At 37.8% G+C, this 21,232-nt stretch overlaps 1 protein-coding gene across 36 annotated transcripts in view; it reads left to right on the forward strand.

The window, feature by feature from the left end:
- The window catches only part of POLR3B (RNA polymerase III subunit B), a 111,604-nt gene that overhangs the window by 60,810 nt on the left and 29,562 nt on the right, over nt 1-21,232 (forward strand). For all 36 annotated transcript variants that reach the window (XR_014082315.1, XR_014082317.1, XR_014082320.1 and 33 more), the window contains 5 exons: nt 3,267-3,394; nt 11,517-11,726; nt 14,324-14,482; nt 15,104-15,221; nt 16,735-16,877. Coding sequence is in view for 27 of the 36 variants with exons in the window: in XM_081591273.1 (XP_081447399.1) it covers nt 3,267-3,394; nt 11,517-11,726; nt 14,324-14,482; nt 15,104-15,221; nt 16,735-16,877 (758 nt within the window). In the remaining 9 variants the exon portion in view is untranslated. The remainder of the gene's footprint in view (nt 1-3,266; nt 3,395-11,516; nt 11,727-14,323; nt 14,483-15,103; nt 15,222-16,734; nt 16,878-21,232) is intronic.

The following is a 21,232-nucleotide window of genomic DNA, read 5'->3' on the forward strand; positions in this document are numbered from 1 at the left end:
ATCTTTTTTGTACAGTTCTTCTGTGTATTCTTACCACCTCTTTTTAATATCGTCTGCTTCTGTTAGGTCCATACGATTTCTGTCCTTTATTGTGCCCATCTTTGCATGAAAAGTTCCCTTGGTATCTCTAATTTTCTTGAAGAGATCTCTAGTCTTTCCCATTCTGTTGTTTTCCTTTATTTCTTTGCATTAATCGCTGAGGAAGATTTTCTTATCTCTCCTTGCTATTCTTTGGAACTCTGCATTCAAATGGGTATATCTTTTCTTTTCTCCTTTGCCTTTGGCTTCTCTTCTTTTCATAGTTGTTTGTAAGGCCTCCTCAGACAACCATTTTGCCTTTTTGCGTTTCTTTTTCTTGGGGATTGTCTTGATCACTGCCTCCTGTACAATGTCACAAACCTCCCTCTGCAAAGGAAAATGATTATCAGTATCACCCAATCACCGAGTTATCCCATACATCAAATTAATTTTACTTTAAAAATAATAAAGAATGTGGTAGTAATTCATACTTAGGATATTTATTAAAATGTAGAAATGCATAAAGTAATTCCCCATCCCACCAAACTCCACCCTCCAGAAGTAGCCAGTGCTAATGGTTTAATATGTACTCTTCTAGAATTTTTTTAGATAAATGCAGACATACATGCATGGTTACAATTATTTTCAGCATCTTGATTTTTTTAACTCAATGTTATTAACATTATCATCCTGGATATTTTTCCACATGAATGTATGTGTGTATATTTATACATATAAATACTTTATTTTAATTACTTTTGATTATGTTGTCTGTACATAAGTACCTTATTTAATTTGTTCCACTATTGATGACCTTTTAGGCTATTTCTAATTTTTTCACTATTGCAAGCAAAAGGTCAGTTATTCTTAATTTGAGCTCAATTTAAGGCCCTTATACACAGTGAACAGGAAGTTTCCTATTTCCTGTTTAGGATAGAAGCTTAGAGTGGTTATAATTTTGAATAATATTGAATGATAAGATGTTGCACAAAAACCCAAGTAACTTTTTGGCCAATCCTATAAAATACCTTTCTGTTTTATAAAATTCAAATCCAGACTTTCATAAATTTTGGACTTTCATATAATCTTATATATGTTCTTGTCATGAAAAAGGAGGAAACTTAGATCTTTACCTTTTTCATTTTCAGCTTATCCCAATTTTTACATAAGAAAAAATAAAGCTTTTTGGATTGGTCAAATTGGCCATCATATTAAATATAAACAGAACAGTACCTTTTAACAAACTGTTTCATTCTTGGTTATAAAATGTTTCTATAAGCTGTTTTTCTATCAAAAAAACAGAAAGAAAACAAAGCCTAGAGCCATTTTCCTTTCTGCTAACAAAGACCTAAAGTGTCTGAGAGGATTGGGGTTCTGCAAGGTCATGAGGTCAGAACTGTATTCTTCAAAACCAAAAACTGCATGGAAAGCATGCTCTCTAACCAAACAAGGGACAAAATTCAGTACACATTTTTTGAAAAATAAATAGATGACTTAATGGATAAGTGGCAGATCTTTGCCGTGTACATTGCAACTAATTCTCCATGATGTGTTGGGTTATCTTGGAAATCGCTTCTCTTCAGAAGTACTGTAAACTATTGAAATTACAATTAAGATTGTGCTTCAGAAACACTCAAGGAAGGGATAGAGGGTCATTGGAGATCACAGGTCCTGGATGTGAGATGTCATCAAGACCTAAAAACAGTCTGGCTGCCCTTTGCCATTGAGGTATCTCAGTTGCCTTATCATTTAACCAAAACTGAGTTTTATGCAAAATTATATTGTGAAAGTCATCAAGATTCTAACATCTACTAGGCAAAGTTCTTACTTTGTGGCCAGTATCTAGAACTGAGCTGTCTAGTAAAAATATAATGCAAGTCACCGTATAACTTTTAAGTTTTCTCGTAGCCACATTAAAGAAGTAAAAAAGAAACAGATGAAATTAATTTTAATAATTTTACTTAACCCAGTGTATCTAAAAGATTATCATATCAACATGTAATCATTATAAAAATATTGAGATATTTTACATTTTTTTCCTACTAAGTCTTAATCTGGTGTGTAGTTACACCATATCTCAATTTGGATGCTAAATTTTCATTGGAAACACTTAATCTGATTTTATAACATTTACAATTGAAAAGATAGATTGATACATTTAAGTGATTACAAGCATAACTAAACGATTTAAAATAACTGATTAAAAATTCAGCATCTCAGCCACACTATTCTAATTTTTCAAGTGCTCAACAGCCACGTTTGGCTAGTGGTTACAGTATTGATCCCCTGGTGGCTCAGACAGTAAAGAATCTGCCAGCAGTGCAGGAGACCCAGGTTCAATCCCTGAGTCAGGAAGATCCCCTGAAGAAGGGCATGGCAGCCTACTCCAGTACTCTTGCCTAGAGAATTCAATTCCATGGGCAGAGGAGCCTGGTGGGGGTACAGTCCACAAAGACTTGTAGACGACTGAGCAGCCAGCACTTTAACTTTCACTTCAGGTCTTAGAAACTGTTCTTAAAGGGGATGTATTCCTCTAAGATGATAATACAACTTTTTCTTTGATAAGTTAGAAAAGTGGGAGAAAGCAAGCTACTCATCCACGTAGATATATTTTTTTAGTTTTTAAAAAAACTTATTTTTTGAGGTATGTGTGTCAGTCACTCAGTCGTGTCTGACTCTTTGTGACGCCCTGGACTGTAGCCCACAGGCTCCTCTGTCCATGGAATTCTCCAGGCAAGAATGCCAGAAGGGGTTGCCATTTCCTTCTCCAACTGAAGTATAATTGATGTACAATGTTGTGCCATGTAGATATTTTTGATTCTGTATTTCTATGTGCTTAATATAGTAATTTCTTAAAAAGTGTTAGTTATTGTTATTATTAGTTAGTATGTAATGTTTTATTTTTTATATAGGCATTCTATATTGACTCCCTTCTCCTGTATTGCTTCATATAATTAAGTTGCACGTTTTAGTTTCACTGAAAAAAATAATTTGCTTTATTATATTTTATTTCCATATGGATTTTTTCCTATCAGCTTTACTAGCATAAAATTTTATTATGAGGTTTTATTATTATATAAATTTATTATATATGTTTTATATATAGATTTTTATATATATTTATGTAAATTTAAATTTTATTGTCTCGATCCCTGTGGGGCCTAGATAGTAATATTTTTTATACTCTTAAAGAGATATTTATTTTGTACTTGGTGCCTAAGATATCTGATTCTTAATTAACTTGATAGAGATACCACCCACTTGGAGATTGAACCTTTCACTCTTCTCGGAGTCTGTGCTGGCCTGATCCCATACCCTCATCACAACCAGTCCCCGAGAAACACATATCAGTGTGCCATGGGGAAACAAGCCATGGGTAAGAATTCCTTCTTGAACTTGGTTCTAAATACTTGGATGAATACTTACGTCTTTATTCGTGTTTCACTAGTATTGCATGTTTGGCTGAGTCAGATATTACTGACATACCTGAGTGTTACCAAACCCAGGAGGTGGTAGAATTCTGCAGTGCTTGCAAGTTCCCCTGTCATGTCTAAAGCCTAAACAAAAATGGAGAAAACCTCTCTGAACTTGTTCCCTTGGCCAAACAAAAGGGTACATAATAACTGTCACAGAATTACAAGGTAGTAAATAGAAAAGCCCTATATAAATGTAAGTTATTAACCAGGAGAGCTGGAAGAAAGAGCAGTGAAAACTGGAGGTAGAAGGAGGAGAGTGGAAGGCAATAGGGATAAAGAGCTACGGTATTGATTAGAATGTACTCAGTTATTGTCTGGATGACAGTCACTGAGCCTGTTATATCCACACAGTTGCTCCTGTAGCTCCTGAAACATTTCGTATGTGTCACACAGTTTCCTGAATTTGTGTTTCTTTCTTTCTGGTTTTCTTTCGTTTCATTCATTCATTGATTATTTATCATCCATAACATTTATTGAGCATCAACAATAAACCAGGCAGGAGTACTGGAACCTGAAAATACAGAGATGACAGAGTCCTGCCCTCAATGAGTTCACAGTCTAGTAGGAGAGAACAATAAATACACCAGGAATTGGATATAGTCTGATAAACACTGTGGTAGACTGATAGCTAGAGTCTAAGGGAGTAGGAGCAGGAAGAACACCTAAGGTTAGAGAGTGCACTGTTTCTGGAGACTAGAACTGAACTGAGTCTTGAGGACTCTTGAGTATTTCTCACAGGTATGAGAATGTAAGCAAGCAGTGGGTGGGGAAGTCTTGGTATATACTTTGATACAGCTGTTCTGTATCGTGTTTGCTATATAGTATGGGCAGAGAGGCATGCTGGAGAGATGCCATATGTGTAGGAGTTTGAATTTTTGTCTTGAGGATACAGAGGATACTGGCAAAAGAAAAAGAAAAAAAAGTTTTGCTTATAAGCTTTTTTTTTTGAAATATTTTTTAAAACTCATTTAAATCCTAATAAGTTTAATAAATTTTCTTTTCATCTGTGTCTATGACATCAATATGACTTGTCATCTGTGATTTAAAGTATGCTACAAGGAGGTTCATAAAGAAACCGTAAAAGGTTTTTGCGTTGCCTTTGGGTAACAACTGGAATGCAGTTAGCCTCTCAGTTACTGATAATTAGCTTGACAATTAAGGAATTCTGTTTCTCCTATGGATAAAGAGTATGCATGTCTTTTCGAGTTTTTATATTGCCCTTTGGTTGGCCACAAAGAAATAAGAAGCGTGTTGTCCTGCTACCATTTACCTGAATGATGTAATGCCTGGACAGTTGAGAATAATTCCCAGTGGGAAAATCTAAACAGTGGCTCATCAATTTAGCGTTTCCCATTCATCCTCCAAAGCAGTGTAGGCTGAGTTCCCGCTTGTGCTTCTGACTTGCTAACAAGTTGAAATATACAGTACTGAATCCTGTGTATCCTGAAAGGGCTATCACTTCTATTGGGTTTACCAAACCATTTTGTTTCATGATGTGAATCCCAGCTGAAACAATACACCTTTTGTGTAGAACCTTCAGCAGAATTAACGGAAGACTAATCACTTCATCGCGAATGCCACTCTTTAGTGTGTTTGAAGATTGAAACAGAAAGGGCTGTATTTCTCACCACTTGGCAAATCTTTTTGTTTTTGTAAATAAGTGACTCGAATGAAAGAAATAATATTTTTATTTTTGTAACTTCTCTTCCTACCAAAAAAGAAAAAAAAAACAAGCCTTTATTTTGTAGCCCTGAGTACCTAAAACGTTTGGCCAGTTACCACACACAGTTAAGCAGGATCAGTGTGTACAGAAAGCCAATTCAGTGTCTGTAGAGTTCTTTTGTAGTTTTCTGTGTGAAGGTTTTTTTTCTCGTTTTGTTTTGAGTGTCATTTGCAATTCATTGTCTGTGTTTTCTGAGGTTGGTGTATTCAGCTGCTCTGACCCTGGGTCCTGCACATTTAGCTCCTTGGATACAATCCTCTGACGTGACTGCTGACGCTAGGAAGACAAAAGCCGCTGAATATCTTAAGTAATAATTAAAAAAAAAAAGTCTTTGTTACTGTTTGTCATTATAAAACACCTGACTGGAAAGAAAAGCCATGAGATAAACGTAATATTTAAAGTTGGCACATGAGAAGGCCACCTTGTTCTATGGGCACTGAAATCGCTGCAGAAGTACTGGAGCGAGGTCTGTAGGAAAACTTGCAAAAAGAGAGAGGGCAGCAGAGGGAGACCAGAGCAGAGATCAAGATCTGAAGCAAACCCGGCTCTTCGAGTTGGACTTCTTGGAGTCATTTTAATTCCATGCTGTCTTGATTGCTAGTAACTAAATCATACTATCCCATTTTAGGTATCAGCCATTGCTTAAGACTGTATGCAACTCAGAGATTCTATGTGGATTTTCTTTTCCTTTTTTTTTTTTTTTGGATGAAAAATTATACAGTCGCTTTTTGTGATTCCTCCCAGTGTCTGTGTGGATTTTGTAACAAAATATTTTAGTTGCTCTTCATCTATTAGTCCATGTGGAAAGTGAAAGACAGATCCCAGAAATAATTCGCTAAATACTCTAACCAACCTGGAAGTTGACTATATGCCATTTACCACCAACCCCTCCCATTCAACAGTGAGAAAATAAAAGTCATTTTCTGTCACTACGAAGGAGACCAAGACAGCACAGACCACAGAGATTTGAGAGCCTTACCTTGTATATAAGACAGGGCTGACTTGACTGCAGCCTAAAACACCAGCAGAGGGTGTTTCTTAAATCTAAGGCTCTTTAAATTATTCGTGAAGTTCAGGGCTCCACACCGCGTGTTACTGAGCTACTGGGAGACCTCCCTGCCATGCCTGTGGCTCTCTTGTGACGTGGTTCAGAGTGTGAAGTCAGGTCGGTGTGTGTGGAGGTGGCAGGGTCTTCAGGTCACCCAGTGCTGCGAGTGAAGGCTGTCTGAGGGGGCCACGTTGTCTGCCCCCCCCCGGCACCCGACGCCAAGTTCACATGAGTCACGCTTTCATATCCTGCCCATTTTATTAGTTGGCACGCCTCTAGTGGAACCCTTTCTCCCGTTTAAAAGGACCTTTTGGTCACTGTCAGTTCAATTAATGAATATGCATCACATCCCTCCTCCAGCCCCCACTGCTTCTCACCGCCCCTTCCTCCTTCAGCTCCAAACTGCTCGGACTTTTAAAGCTGGGCGTTAACGCAGCTTCTGTTTTGGTTTTTGTTTTTGACTGAGTCTGTTCCTAAGTGGGTGGTTCCTTCTCTTGTATCCCCCACTTTACAGTAGGGTACTAGAAATAGGCTGGAGGATTTCAAAGTACTAGAAACACATAATATACACATAAAAACTCATAAAATGTGGCTTCATTCTACATCTCTTCTCGTTTTCTGTTGAATTTTTTTTTTAAGACGATTTTTTTTAATCCATTTGGGGATACAAAGTGAAAAGATGTCTTGACCAAATTATCCATGGTAATTCTCTTTTAGAATTCTGTTGGTTAAAAAAAGACATATTCATCGTAGCTATTGTAGGTGTAAGCTTGTGTGACAGTTCCTGAGATTAGAATGTTTATAATGAGGTACAGTTCCATATGTAGGGGTAGAGTTGGAGGTAGAATGGGCAGTCTTACAGGATGATAAGTATGTATTTTTACTGCTGATATTGTTAATATTAGTGATAATGAATGTTGCCACTCATTGAATATCCAACTGATTTATGTACATTTCTTCATTTAACATAATAATAATAATCCTGTCAAATATAATACATACCTCTTTGTTTCTGACAAGGAAACAGAATTCCAGATTGGCTGAGTAACTCTTAAGAGATTACTTTATGTCTTCTATACAGTGATCTTTGTAAAACTTACTAAAATTTTTCTCAACTGAAACTAACTTCTTTCCTCACTTTTCTGGTTCACCATGGATCATGATGAAGGTAGACTGTAAATTATAAACTCCCTTGAGGACAGGGACTACGTCTGCTATTTATCACTGTATCTCTGGGGCCTAGCCAGGTGCCAGCTTAATAGGTACTTAATAAATGTCTCAACAACGAGTGAATCTCTGAGCACATTAAAATTGTTAAGAAATCAGATGCAGATTTTTAAAACAATCTTTGAAATGAAGAACTACATTGGAGGACTTTACAGCCCGGTACTTAGACTTACCATAAAGCCATAGTAAGGAAGACAGCGTGATATTGACATAAGGGTAGGCATGTAGATCAGTGGAACAGAATCCAGAAACAGAGCCACACTTTTATGAGCAATTGATTTTCGATGACTATATCAGGGCAATTCAGAGGAAAGGAAAATCTTTTCAACAAAATAAAATGTCTGAGTAGATAGAAAAAAATGAATGTCAGCTCCTACCTCATACCATACAAAAAGTTAATACAAAATGAATCACACCCCTAAATGTAAGAGCTGAAACTGTAAAACTTATAGAGGGAAACTTAAGCAAAAATCTTTGTGACCTCAAATGATGTAAGAGATCTTAGAACACAAAAAGGACAAACTATAAAAAATGAAAATTTTAGCAAATTGGACTTTCTCAAGTTATACTTCTTCTCTTTGAAGGATGCTGTTAAGAATATGAAAGACAGGGACTTCCTTGGTGGTCCTGTGGTTAAGACTTAGTGCTTCCACTGCAGGGAGCATGGGTTCAATCCTTGGTTGGGAATGAAGATCCTGCATGCTGCTAGGTGTGACCAAAAAATATATATGTATGAAAGACAGCATTAAGCCACAGAATGGAAGGAAGTATTTGCAGTATATCTAATAGAGGATTTGTGTCCAGAATACATACAAAGAATTCTTGGATAATAAGACAACTCAGTTAGAAGATGGGGGCCAGGGGAAAACTCAAGACATTTCACAAAGAGTAATAGGAATAACCAATACACTCATGAAAATATGTTCAACGTTATTAGTCATCAGGTAAATGTAAATTTCTGTAAGATATGACTGCACACTCATTAGAACGACTCAGATGAAAAAGATTTGACATTTGTGGAGCAGCCAAAATGCTCACACATTGCTGGTGAAAATGTAAAACAGTAAAATCACTTTGGAAAACGCTAAAATTATTCTACAGAGTTAACTGTACTCTGAGCAAACAACACAGAAACTCCACTCCTGTGTATTTTTCCAAGAGAAATGAGTAACAAAGACTTGTGCATCAATGTTCATAGCAACTTTATTCACAGTAGCCCAAAACTGGAAACATCTCAAATATCCATCAGCAGGTGAATGGATAGACAAAATGTATATTCTTATGATGGAATAGTACTCAGCAATAAAAAAGAATGAATTCTGTTACACACAGCCATATGGATGCATCTCAGAATCATGCTAAATGAAAGAAGCAACTCAAAAGTACACTTACTATATGATTCCATTTATATATGAAATTCTAGAAAATGCAAACTGAAACTGTACTGATAAACAGATACTTGGTTGCCTGAGGCCAGGGACAGGATCATCTGTAAGTATTGGAAATGTTCTGGATCTTAATTGTGGTAGTGGTTTCACAGATTCGTATCTGTCAGAACTCATCAACTTGTACACTTTAAATGGATGAAATTTATTGTAATTCCATAATATATACAATTAAATAAAAAGAGGTTGGGTGAAGGAAGATGGAAAAATTAGTTAAATATATACAACTTTATTTTTCTCAATATACCTTTTCTAAGTTGTGTTCATCCTTACTTTTTTTCCTTTTGTCTTAAAAAATGTCTTCACTGTTTTAACCTACATATACATACCATGTTATTGCCAATTTGTGACTCCTTGAGAAAGTTTTGATCAAGAAAATAAGACTTTGTAAGAAAGATTATGTCCTGGGTAGTGAGCAAATAAATTCATTGGAGACTGTTTTTACAGCAAAATGGGCCAGTAGAAGGAGAATTCAGCTTATAGATATTCTATTAGTTATTATATACATGCAGTGCCCTTCTCAAGGGAGCTGAAAATACTAATAGACCTGTCCTAGTTTGAGCATATGCTTTACCCTGGGCTAATGTTATAATTTCTACATGACATTTTCTCCAAAAAGCTTACTTATTGATAAAAACAGCTAATCAGTCATTCATAGTTTGTATAAAAATTATGGGGTGTGATGGCATGTGATAATTTTATAACATAGAAGTCATAGTTTATAATCATGTTTTAACCTACACACTCATCGCCAGTGCTGCTAGAGATGTGTATACATGTATTGGCCTACAAGTTCTTTCAAAAGTCTTTAAGAAACATTTTCTGATGAGATCATAAGCCCCAAACTTTTGCTAAACTGTTTAGCTGTTCGTCCATTCCATAGTGGGTTGCGATGCCCAAGAATTATGCTCTGGGCCGAGTAGCACAATTTTATAGCAGGATGCCATCTCTGTCACCATTGTTTAGAAGTGCAGCTGGCTCTGCTTCTCTGCTGCATGGTAACACTCGGCTCAGATCTCAGAGGCCACGTTTGGCAGCCTGGTGGGACTCTGCCTGAACCCTTGTCTCTGGCAGGTAAAGTATACAGTTGAAGCTGAAATCTCAACATAAATTTGAATTGATTTCATGTAAAAGGATGAACTTACTGTCATGAACTTTACTGTAGTCTGAGCAGCAGCAATTTTATTTCTAAGGCCATATGTGATCTATTATCAGGTATCCTGCCCAGTCTATTAGTTGGCACTAAAATAACAGTAACTAGCAATTTTTAGTGTGAACTTGAGAAAAAGTTCATGCAGTTCAGTTTAGCTATTGGTTTTCAGCTGAATCTTGATAAATTTTCTAGAGATTTAAGCACAAATATGTACCTTCATGGAAAGTATAGCGAAATTCTTCTATTTCATTTACTTGACGTTTGTTGAGCGTTGGTGATAAGCCTAGCAATGTACTAGGCACTTGTTTCTTTAGTGTTCTACAGATTTCATTAAAGCCTCACCATCAAGGATACTGTATCATTTTTGCTGCCTGAATAGATTGTTTTCATCTCTAAACTGAAATCACCATTGATTTAATGACACGAATAAGAGAAAAAGGAAAAGGAAACAAATAATTGAGTTTTATATCTGCTCATATTAAAGCTTAACTCCATTAAATGACATGTCAGCACCTTGGACTTGTGTGGGTATTGCAGATGTGCCACTCCAGGGAAAAGAAGAGATACTTGGGAGAGTTAAAGAGGTCCAGAAACCTGCACTCAAGCTCAACAGTAGGGCAAACGTGGGTTTCCCGGTTTTAAGGTCTCTGAGTAGGAGCAATTGTGTGTTCACAAGCCCGGGAGACTGAAAGCCTTTTTGTTGGATCAATCTTTGAGCTTTAATGCACCCAGTGGGGAAAAAGGAGAAGGGTAGGTAACATTCTAGCTTCACTTTCAGTTGACAGTGATATTCTCCCAAAGTCCAATCAGGTGGAAAGGCTGATTGCTAAGGAGAGAAAAGCCCATCTCTGACTGGACAGGGCCCTGGATTCCCTAGGGGAAGGGACCCTGCTTTTCCCCATTTTATCTCCAGCGCTGGGCCCCAAGTAGGTGTTTATTAACTGCTTAATAAGTGAATAGTTATTTTTTTCCTCCTTTTTTTTTTTTCATGTTGAGCATTTGGAATTGTTGGTTTCTTTATTTGTCCTATTGTCCAAGCTTTCTGCCTGTCAGCACTGTGGGGTATTTTCTAATTGCAGCTGTAAATATGCCTGGAACATAGTAGAACCAAATGCAGAATTGTTGACTGATGTGTGACTAACCAGCGGAGACAAAAGCTCTCTAAGTGGGATCAGTTTTATAAATCCAAAAGTTGAAATTATTCCGATTAGTATACCTTGAGTGTGATTTTTCTTCTTTGTAGGATTTTTGACATAACTGAGAAAAATTGTTTTTGAAAGTCATTAATCACTATGAGGCATTGCTCTTTAAATATTTGAAGATTTTCTTCATTTTAATTATTAAAGTGAATGTTTCTATATTCATTGCTGCCTAATTATTTGATGTAATAGAATGTTGCATTTTGTTTTCTCCAATATCAATGAAGGTACCATTGGATACAACCAGAGGAATAGAATTGATACTCTCATGTATCTCCTAGCATATCCACAAAAACCCATGGTTAAAACAAAGACTATTGAGTTGATAGAATTTGAGAAACTGCCAGCCGGACAGAATGCGACAGTTGCTGTGATGAGTTATAGTGGCTATGATATCGAAGATGCTCTTGTTTTAAACAAGGCTTCCTTGGACAGAGGTAAGTGAATTTTCAAAGCACAAGCACCAAAGATACCTTTGTGCAGATTCAGATACAAGCGTGATCAATGTGAAAGTCCCTTGACTTCAGAATGTTAATGTCAGTTTCAAGTGATTTGATTTTTATAATATACAACCAGGAAGTGGTTATGTATGGTGTTGACATTTTTTAAATGAATGTTCTATAGAGGTATTAATAATTGTTACTAAGGAACCTTTTTTTTTCTTTGTTATTTATTGGTGACTTAAGACAGTTCAACAGAAAACAAAAATTGAAATGTAAGAATTTGATTATTTCCTAGCAGGAATTACAATAAATGAAATACTGGTCTTTTTTTTTAAACATCAAGTTGTATATTTAATTACAAGCTTGTTGAAAGGGCAATAGCAATAGTTGTATGTAAAAGACTATTTTTTTTAATTGTATATCTCAACTCCATAATGCTGTACCTTTTTGTTAGCAAAATGATAAAAGTATACATGCACAAACCCTGATTCATCATTTTACCTTTTTCTTTCCCAGTTTCTTGACGGCTTACTTTTGCAGGTCCCCACTTGGGGGCTCGTTAGCCATCACCTGGTCTGTGGTGTGACTTCTGTCTTCATCATCCATTTCTCTCCTTTCTCCTGGCAGACCCGCCCTGCCTTCCCCTTCACTCTTCACAGTTGCTAGGCAGCCATAATAGTACTCCTGGACATGTGTCTTTGGCGTTAATGTTGGCTGCACTTAATTTATGCCTCTTTTTTTCCTCCAAATGACAACAGCCATGCTTTAAAGCTAGATGTTTTCCTTTCTGATTAACTGGTAACGTTTATGTGGAAATCTGGACTTTGTGATATCTGTCAGAAACTCCGCGACACAATTTAATGATCTGAGTTTACTGTCCTCTTGCTTTTAAGCTCCCACCTGTAAATAAAATGTCCATTTATACTTAGAAGAAAACGGTTCTGATTCCATGCAGTTCAGATTCACACTGCACTCCCAGCATGTTGCACTTAATGGCTATTGTACGAAATTTCAAGATCATGTAAGGTTTTCAAAGCAGCTTGCTCTCTGAGGCGAGTTTATTATGGCCATACACAGTTTACCAGGAGCCATAACAACGAAGACTGTTACCGAAGACACACAGATGTCTTCATCTACTGTCCAGTTGTAGAAATGTGTTGTTTCATCACATGGTCACCTTCATATTTAAAAAATGGCATTAGAGCACTGAGATTTTATTTAGAAATCCACTCTTCCCCAATTAATTTCCTGAACTCAAATTCTTAGATTTCTTGAAAGAGTTCTGCTTTGGGTGGAGAATCATAAGCAAAGGATTTTACAGCCATGCATTTATTTCTTCAGTAATAGCTGGCATTTAATCTGGAGACATTTTCCTATTTAAGTGAACTCTGACATAGCTCAGTATATCCTAGGGAGATCAGAGGGAGAATCCAGTTTAAAATAACAGCTTGGCCAAAGGGGGAAGAAGAAAGAAATTCAGCCATAGCATCTTAGAAAATGGTACTTAGTGTGGAACAACTGGCAGCTCTTTTGATCAACTGATAAATCCTTCTGTGGGTTTCAGTGGTTGAGTTTGCTCCATCTAAAGGCTTTTTCTGTTCATTTTGCTTACATTTCTTAATGTTTAAGTTGTTAATTGGTCCCAGCACTTTTCCCTCCTCCACTAGATAAATGTAATATGAAAATGTAATCAGAGTAATCTCTAATCTTCAAGGCAAAGGTGAACTGTCTCTCCCATTAATATTATTTGATTGCTTCTTTTTATTCTCTCTTTTCTCTGGAGAAAAATTAGTGTTTTTGTTTGCTTGTTTGAGACTTCCTCTAAATGCTAAAATCAGCAAAAAACCTTTCCAGAGAAGAGTAGCAAAAGTTTTGCAACAAAATGATGTGTGAGAAGAATGAGGGCAAATCAGTGAACTTGCTCTGTGTCAACTCAGTCGCCATGTTGCTGAGTGACCTTGGCCACTTAATTTTTCTGCCCCTCACTCTTGGCACCTGTAAGACAGAGGGATTAAGCCAGGTGATCTCTAAGGCCCTTTGCAATTTTCACATGCTATGGCTCTGTGCTCTTAAAAAATCACAGTGATATTCTTAGGTTTTTCTCACCTTCCTCCAACCTGACAGGGTATATTCTGTGCTGGAAAATGATTGTAGAGATTCTGGTGTTTATATGTGTATATGGTAGAGATCTTGAGCCAGTTCTTCAAGTCATCAGATTGTTATTTGGTTTGGCTACTCTCATGATCTAAATGTAGAGCAAATTTGGGGTGTGTTTCTGTGGGCTTCCCAGGTGGCTCAGATGGTAAAGAATCCGCCTGCAACACAGGAGACCTGGGTTTGATCCCTGGGTCAGGAAGATCCCCTGGAGAAGGGAATGGCAACCCACTCCAGTATTCTTGCCTGGTGAGTTCCATGGACAGAGGAGCCTGGTGGGCTACAGTTGATGGGATCACAGAGTTGGACACGACTGAGTGACAAACACTTGGGCGGGGAAGGGAGGTAGAGTGGGGTGGCTTGTTGAATAACACAAATCTGTGACTTCATAGTTTCATATTGCTGGTGGTTCTGAACCCACTTTGGTTTCATTTTAGGTTTTGGACGTTGCCTTGTATATAAAAATGCTAAATGTACTTTGAAACGATATACCAATCAGACTTTTGATAAAGTGATGGGGCCCATGTTGGATGCTGCTACAAGGAAACCAATCTGGCGACATGAGATTTTAGATGCGGATGGTATTTGTTCTCCAGGTAAAAGCCTTAAAATCATTTTTTTAATGTATATGCTTTTAAATTATGGAAAGTGTTCAACAATATGTCTGAATGTTTGGTATACAGGGCAGAAAAAAAATAACAACCTATAAAACCGTATCAACCTGGGAGCTGTGGCAGGGAAAACAAGTGCAGTGACAGCAGTGTAGTAGCTGGTCTCTGTGCTGACCACAAAAAGGTGCAAAGCAAAGGTGAGGACAGCAGGAAAATCAAAGAAATACTTACATTTTCTCATTGTCCAAGTTAAGTTGACAGGGACTCATTACTAGCTGAAATAACTGTGACTTGGCCCAAACCTATTCTAACACCCTAGGAGATATTTTAAAGTGGATGGATTTTCTCTCATTCATGTGGTCCCCTAAAGCAGCTTCCTAATTTTATACATGCTGTGATCTTAATCTATGTGGTGTTTTCAGACGGGCTTGCAGAATTTCAAACAAGCCCTGTTGAACTCTGATTCTGACCATGTGGACTCTTTTTGTTACCTCCATGTCTGAATTTCATGCACCAGGTCTAATCACGAGGCTTTATGCCCCAATAACCTTTGCCCTCCACACGGATGATAGTGACTTGTCTGACGCTCTTCTCTCTCTCTCTCAGGTGAGAAAGTAGAAAACAAGCAAGTGCTTGTAAACAAGTCCATGCCCACAGTAACTCAGATTCCCCTGGAAGGAAGTAACGTGCCCCAGCAGCCGCAGTACAAAGACGTGCCCATCACGTATGTCCTGGTCATGCCTTGGAAATATTACATTGAAAGATTTTTAAAAAGAAGGGATGGAGGAAATTAGAAGTTAGCTCCTTTGGCTGGTGACTCCCATAGAGACGTCTGCCCAGTGTCAGCTCCATACCCGCTCTTGGACAACGGGGCCCCCAAACCCAGACCCAAACCATCATCCTCCCCTCACCTACCCCAGCCTCAGACATGCTTCCTCTGGGTCCCTTTCTCGGTGAGTAGTACCGCCATCCCGCCAGTCACCTACAGCATACACCTGACTCCTTTCCGTGACCTGCTGCACACCTTAATTCAGTCAGTGCTGTCAGTTCTGTCTCCTCAGAAGTTCTCTCACCTCCCAGTGATAGGTGTGGCTATCTGAGCTTGGCCCGCCTCTCCTGCTGGACTCTTCGTTCCTGGTAACTGCTCATCTGCCTCCAGTCGTGCGCCTCCCCACACTTCTCAGGCTCTCTCTGTTACTGCCAGAGTGATTTATTTTTTCCCCTCAATTACTCATCTGCTACTCTCTTGAGTAAATAGAATAAAACTTGAGTAGATTGAGTAAAACTCCCAGTGACAATGTCGCCTGCAGGATAAAGGCCAAACGAAATGATAATATAATAAATACATGGCCGTCCATGACTCTTGGCACATGTCTCTAGCCTCACCCTTTGGCACAACAGCCCCCATATTTCTAGTAAATTGTCTCTTACTCTCCGAACATTCCATGTGACTTCTGTGCATTTACTCAAGTTGCTCCCTCTGCCTGGAATTTCCTTCTCTCTGGTCAGGTCTCTCTCCTAGGGTCTCCTCCTCCAGGAAGCAGTCCTTGATAGCTTACCCCTCCCTGCTACCACTGTCACCACCACCAACCCCTGGCAGGACTGACTGTGACCTCCTAGGGCCTTTCCCATTACCCCTCTCCCCATACCAGAAAACTTTCTCTCTTCCTTCATTGGTTGTGAGTTTCTTTGGGGCAGGAACTATGTCTTCTTAATCTATATGTCCAGAGCCTGTAAGGATCTGACACAAGTAGACTCTGAATAATGTTTGTTGAATGAAAGACAGATGATGTGAAGTATGTGAAAAAGTTCCCAATGGAAAAGCTGAGTAGATTAAAGTAATATTTAAAAATTTGGAGTTGAGTAACAGGCTTCAGCTTAAATCCCAGGTCTGCTTTGTATGAGTCGTGTGTCCTGGACAAGTTCTTAACTTTCCTAAGTTTTCCTAAGTTCTTATTTCCTATAAAGGAATAACAGCATGTGAATACTATATATGATAATGATTAAATTGTATTGTGCCTGCCTTGTAATAAATGTTTAACCACTTTAAACTAGGACTGTCCAAGGGAAATTGTCACATTTTAATTTATTCTTGAAAGAGGAAAGTCATTTTTCAGAATCTGAAATGGGAATGTCAGAATATTCTGTGATAGGTATTACATGAAATATGCCTGGAAGAATAGGTTCACCAAGGGCGGCTTGGAAACTCTGCTATAGTGACTTTCTCTTAATATTAGCTACAAAGGGGCAACAGACTCATATATTGAAAAAGTGATGATATCTTCAAATGCCGAAGATGCTTTTCTGATCAAAATGCTGCTGAGACAGACAAGGCGTCCAGAGATTGGAGACAAATTCAGCAGTCGTCATGGGCAAAAAGGTAAGTTGTATCATTTCTCAGCTTTCTTATAAAACTGTAGTATTTATTAACCACATTGTATAAGAACAACTTTATAATTCTCCCTGTTAGAAAAATTCAGTATGTTAGAAAAAGTATTACCATGTTATCAAAAGTATTCTTGTTTTATTTCCCAGATTAACCTATTTATATTTTAATGGCATCTAACAGTATACCATAGTGTTGCTTCTCTATACTATGTATTTCATTCTGCAACTGCTCAGCTCAAAATTATAAATACATTCTAGATGACATACCTACTAAAGTACAAGTGGCTGTTCAGAAATAAATAGTAGTACCTGTTTTTTACGAAAGGTGTGTATTTAAAATGCTGTATGTTCTATTGTCATAGTATCAGGATGTCAGCACCAAAAGGTACCTCAGAGTCATCTGCCCCTTTTTAACACAAGAGGAAGTTCAGACCCTGCTCAGTAAGCAGCCGGTCACAGGTACCTAGCTCGTTGCTGAGCTGGTGTTAGAACCCTGGTCTTCCCCGCCTCCAGTGTAGTGCTTTGTCTACCTCATAGTGACCCTTCTCCTAGATGCTCCTTCTCCATCACATCCCATTGGCAAGCCTGTTTCTGTTGATGGTCATTGCTTGGTTTTCATTCATTGTTGGTTTTGTTTTGTTTTTATCTTCAAGGAACATGTGGTACTGTGTCACTACTGATTAACTTATCAGTAGAGTCTCTTTTAGTCAACATATACCTAGAGTTTAAGTTTGTCCTAGGGGTTGGATTTTAGCTCCGTCTGCCATGTGCTAGTATTCAGAACAGCAGCAGCTAACACTTGGGTAGCACTCAGTGTGCCTGGCACATGGCTCATTTGTTTCTTCCACAGTCCCGGGAGGTAGATACTGTTACAGTCTGCACTTTATAGGTGAGGAAGTCAAGGCACAAAGAGGTTAGTAGGTTGCCCACGTCCCCAGTTGGTGGCAGAGCTGGTTTTTAAGCCCTAGCAGCCTAGCTCCAGAGTCCATGCTCTGTAACTAACCTGTTTGCTATCCTGACTGTTAAGCAGTTAGGATTGTGCCTGACACATAGTAAGGGCTCAAGAAGTGAAAGCTGTGATCATATTAATACTGGTCATTATTCATTCACTCTTCAACTTTGAGTCTCACTTGTGCTTATAAATTACTGGTGTGGTATCTTCCGTTTTTGTTGTTTGTTTTTTTCCCTCTCTCCTGAACCCCCCTCCCATCTCCTACCCCATCCCATCTTCTTGTTTTTAATTGACTAGTTTGAGGATAATTATGCATTAAATTCTTGATGATTCTGACTATTGCTTTGCCAGGCAAGTATATCAAATATTATAGTGTGTTTGGTCAAATGAATCTAGCCTTAGTTGTCATTCCATCAGTGGAACTGTTTCAGACTAAGGTACTATATCATCGGAAGCATTTTTTAGTTCAGTTAACAGACATAAGATTATTTCAGCCTATCAATATTTTATGAAACAGAATTGATTCCATCTGTAACTGTGAGTTTGATACCTCTACTTCATACAGTTCTCCTAAGATGCTAAGTCTTAACTTTTGAGTTTAAAACCTATCTTGAGGTTCTATTATTTTCTACTGCTTACCAGTGAAAGTCAGATTCTCTATATTGAGATAGTTTCTCCTTCTATGTTGATCTTGACACTTTCTGAGATATACTCCCAAGTCTTTCTGGGGTAACCATAGCCTCGTTAACAGCGTCTGTTTTACTTGACCTGTTTCCTGGACAAGAGCAAAGCTTGATACTCCTTTTATAAAATGTTGGCACTAGAAGTTTTACAAGCGTGCACACCGTAAGAGGACATCTCTATTCTGAATCAGTTTGCACACTTGAAGCCCAGATCCTTGTGCGTTTTTCCATCAGAGTTATTGTGTAAAGAGTTGAAGGCTAGTGTACATCTCAGTAATTATCCACTGTTGTCGCATTCCACTAAGCTTGAGGACAGGGACCGTGTCCTTAGATTCTCATAAGAGCTTTTCTCAGAGTAGATACTTAGTAGGTAATTGATAATGATTGAATATATGAATGAATTGAAGGTAGGGGGGAATATGAAAAGGAACAGATTCCCCACTCTTGATGAATTGATTTTTACCCAGACTTTAATCTGTACATTATATATGAGTGTGTGTATGTTACAGTAGAAACAAAGCAGTACTTTTGAAAATGAAAACCATGCTCGATCAGTAAGTTCCTGTGAATACAGACCTCGAGGTAAAATGTCACCAAGTCTGTGCTCTCACATTTTTTCAAACTATTAATAAAATACAGATAGCGTTCATTGACAGAAGTAGTTTCCAACTTGCAGTGATCTGAAATGTAGCAGATTTTAGAGATCTCTTCAGTCTTAGGGAGCTTTGACTAGAATATCTCTATATGAAACTGAAAGACGTCCTCCTGGGTCTAGATGACCTTTCATTTGTAGTGAGGAGTTTATCTTGCTAGTTTTCTTTTTCCAGATGGCTTTTAATCCAAGGGTAAAACCTTCTGATTAGCCTAGATTCCCTTGATATTCTCTTCTCTTACAGCTTGATTAGATTTATTGAAAAGATTGGGGGGGAACAGCAAACAAACAAAAAATAGATAATGTAAGCTTTATCAGAGTATAGGGACCATTAACATAATTTTTATTCCTTTTAAGTATAATTTTTATTAAATAATAAATGCACATGGCTTAAAAAGGTTAAATAGTACCAAAAAAGGGTGCCTTATACTAAAAACAGTAATTTTCCTTTCCTTTCCTTTCTTCTTATTCTGCTTCCTGAAGCAGTTTCGCCTCATTTTCATCTTAGTATTTCTGAATAATATTCTTAAGCAGCTCTGTATTCATTCATCCGTTTGCAGATGGATTCACCAGCAGACGTTGCCTGCTGATCTTGCCTTGTGATAGGTAGGAGGACTTATACTTGGCTACCTCTGTTTCCTATTCCTAACTTCCTTTCCCTGCGTAGATTTATCATAATTTTAAGTTACTTAATTATTTAGATTGCATTATCTGGTGCCATAAATATTATTCGCTCCCAAACCAAGTGATTGTTGAGTACATTTCCTTGGTTATATAACTTTATTTTTTCAAAAGTTAATCGGTATCTCATTTAAGAATTTTGCTTAATTTTCTTTATTTTTATTACCATTCTTCTGTACCATCAACAGCCTCTCAACACAGTTTTCCACATGATCGGTAGTCTATTAGAACCGTTTTTTCCCCACATGGTTTCTCTTATAGTGTTCCCACTCTTCCTCCTGCAAGCCATGGTGGTTCTTCTCTGAGCCAGACCTTCCCAGGGAAGTGTAAAGAATTGTAATAGGTAAACTGAGAGGTTAATCCTTGGAATCCTCAGGAGTACAGGGCAGAGCCTGGGGAAGCCAAGGCCATTACAGCTCATCTTGCGTGTACTAGACGTGTTTTTTTAGAAAGGTTGGGAAGCACTCTGTATTAGTTTGCTTGGACTGCTAAAATAAAATGCCACAGACTTAGGTGACCTAAACAAGAGAAGTTATTGTCTCTCAGTTCTAGAGGCCAGAAATTCAACATCAGTAATATCAATTTTAGGGAGGACCCAGCCCATCCACTGCACTCTAAGCCTGCTGAATGGTGATCATTTATGACAGCCTTCTTTGAGCCCTTGTTTCTTGGCTCTCCCCTGTCACTTCTCTCTCTACCCAACCCCCCACCCCTGTAGTGGGATAGTCCCTCTGTTAAATTGCTGAGAAAGTGTGCATGTAAGGTACATTTTTCAAGTTCGTGTATGTCTGAACATGTTCTAGCCTCATACTTGAAATATGTTTTGGTTGAATAAACAATTCTAGATTTAAAAATTGTTCTCCCTAAGGATTTTGATCCCATCGCTACATTATTGTCCAAATTCCATCTTACTTACATGAATTGCAACATCATTCTTCAGATCTTTGTCTTTGAGCTCTGTTTCTCTCTTTTCCTCCTTCCAGTCTTCCCTCTTTCCCCTGGGGAAAAAAAAAAAAGCTTCCCTTGGAAGCTTCTCCTGTTTTCTTTTCTTGAATTCTGAAATCCCATAGACTCTTTTTTCATTCCTTGTCCTTGAACATCAGACACCCTCTTATTCTGGAAGTTCAAGTTCCTTCAATTCTTGGACATTTTCATATATTTGTTGTTGGTAATTTCCTTTTCATCATTTTCCCCATGCCCTTTCTAGTTTTCCTGTTAGTTAGATTTCTTCCAGACTGATACTCTAGCTTTGTTATCTTTCTACCCCTGCTCTCCATTCTTTTCTCTTTATTTTTCTTTCTATGAGATTGGATCAGTTTTATTTTCAAGATCCTTTTTAACCTACTTATATTTTTGATTTCAATTATAATTTTAAATTT

This window comes from Giraffa tippelskirchi, chromosome 4, assembly GCF_054371585.1.
Source record: "Giraffa tippelskirchi isolate mGirTip1 chromosome 4, T2T-mGirTip1v1.2.pri, whole genome shotgun sequence".
NCBI classification, from domain to species: domain Eukaryota; kingdom Metazoa; phylum Chordata; class Mammalia; order Artiodactyla; family Giraffidae; genus Giraffa; species Giraffa tippelskirchi.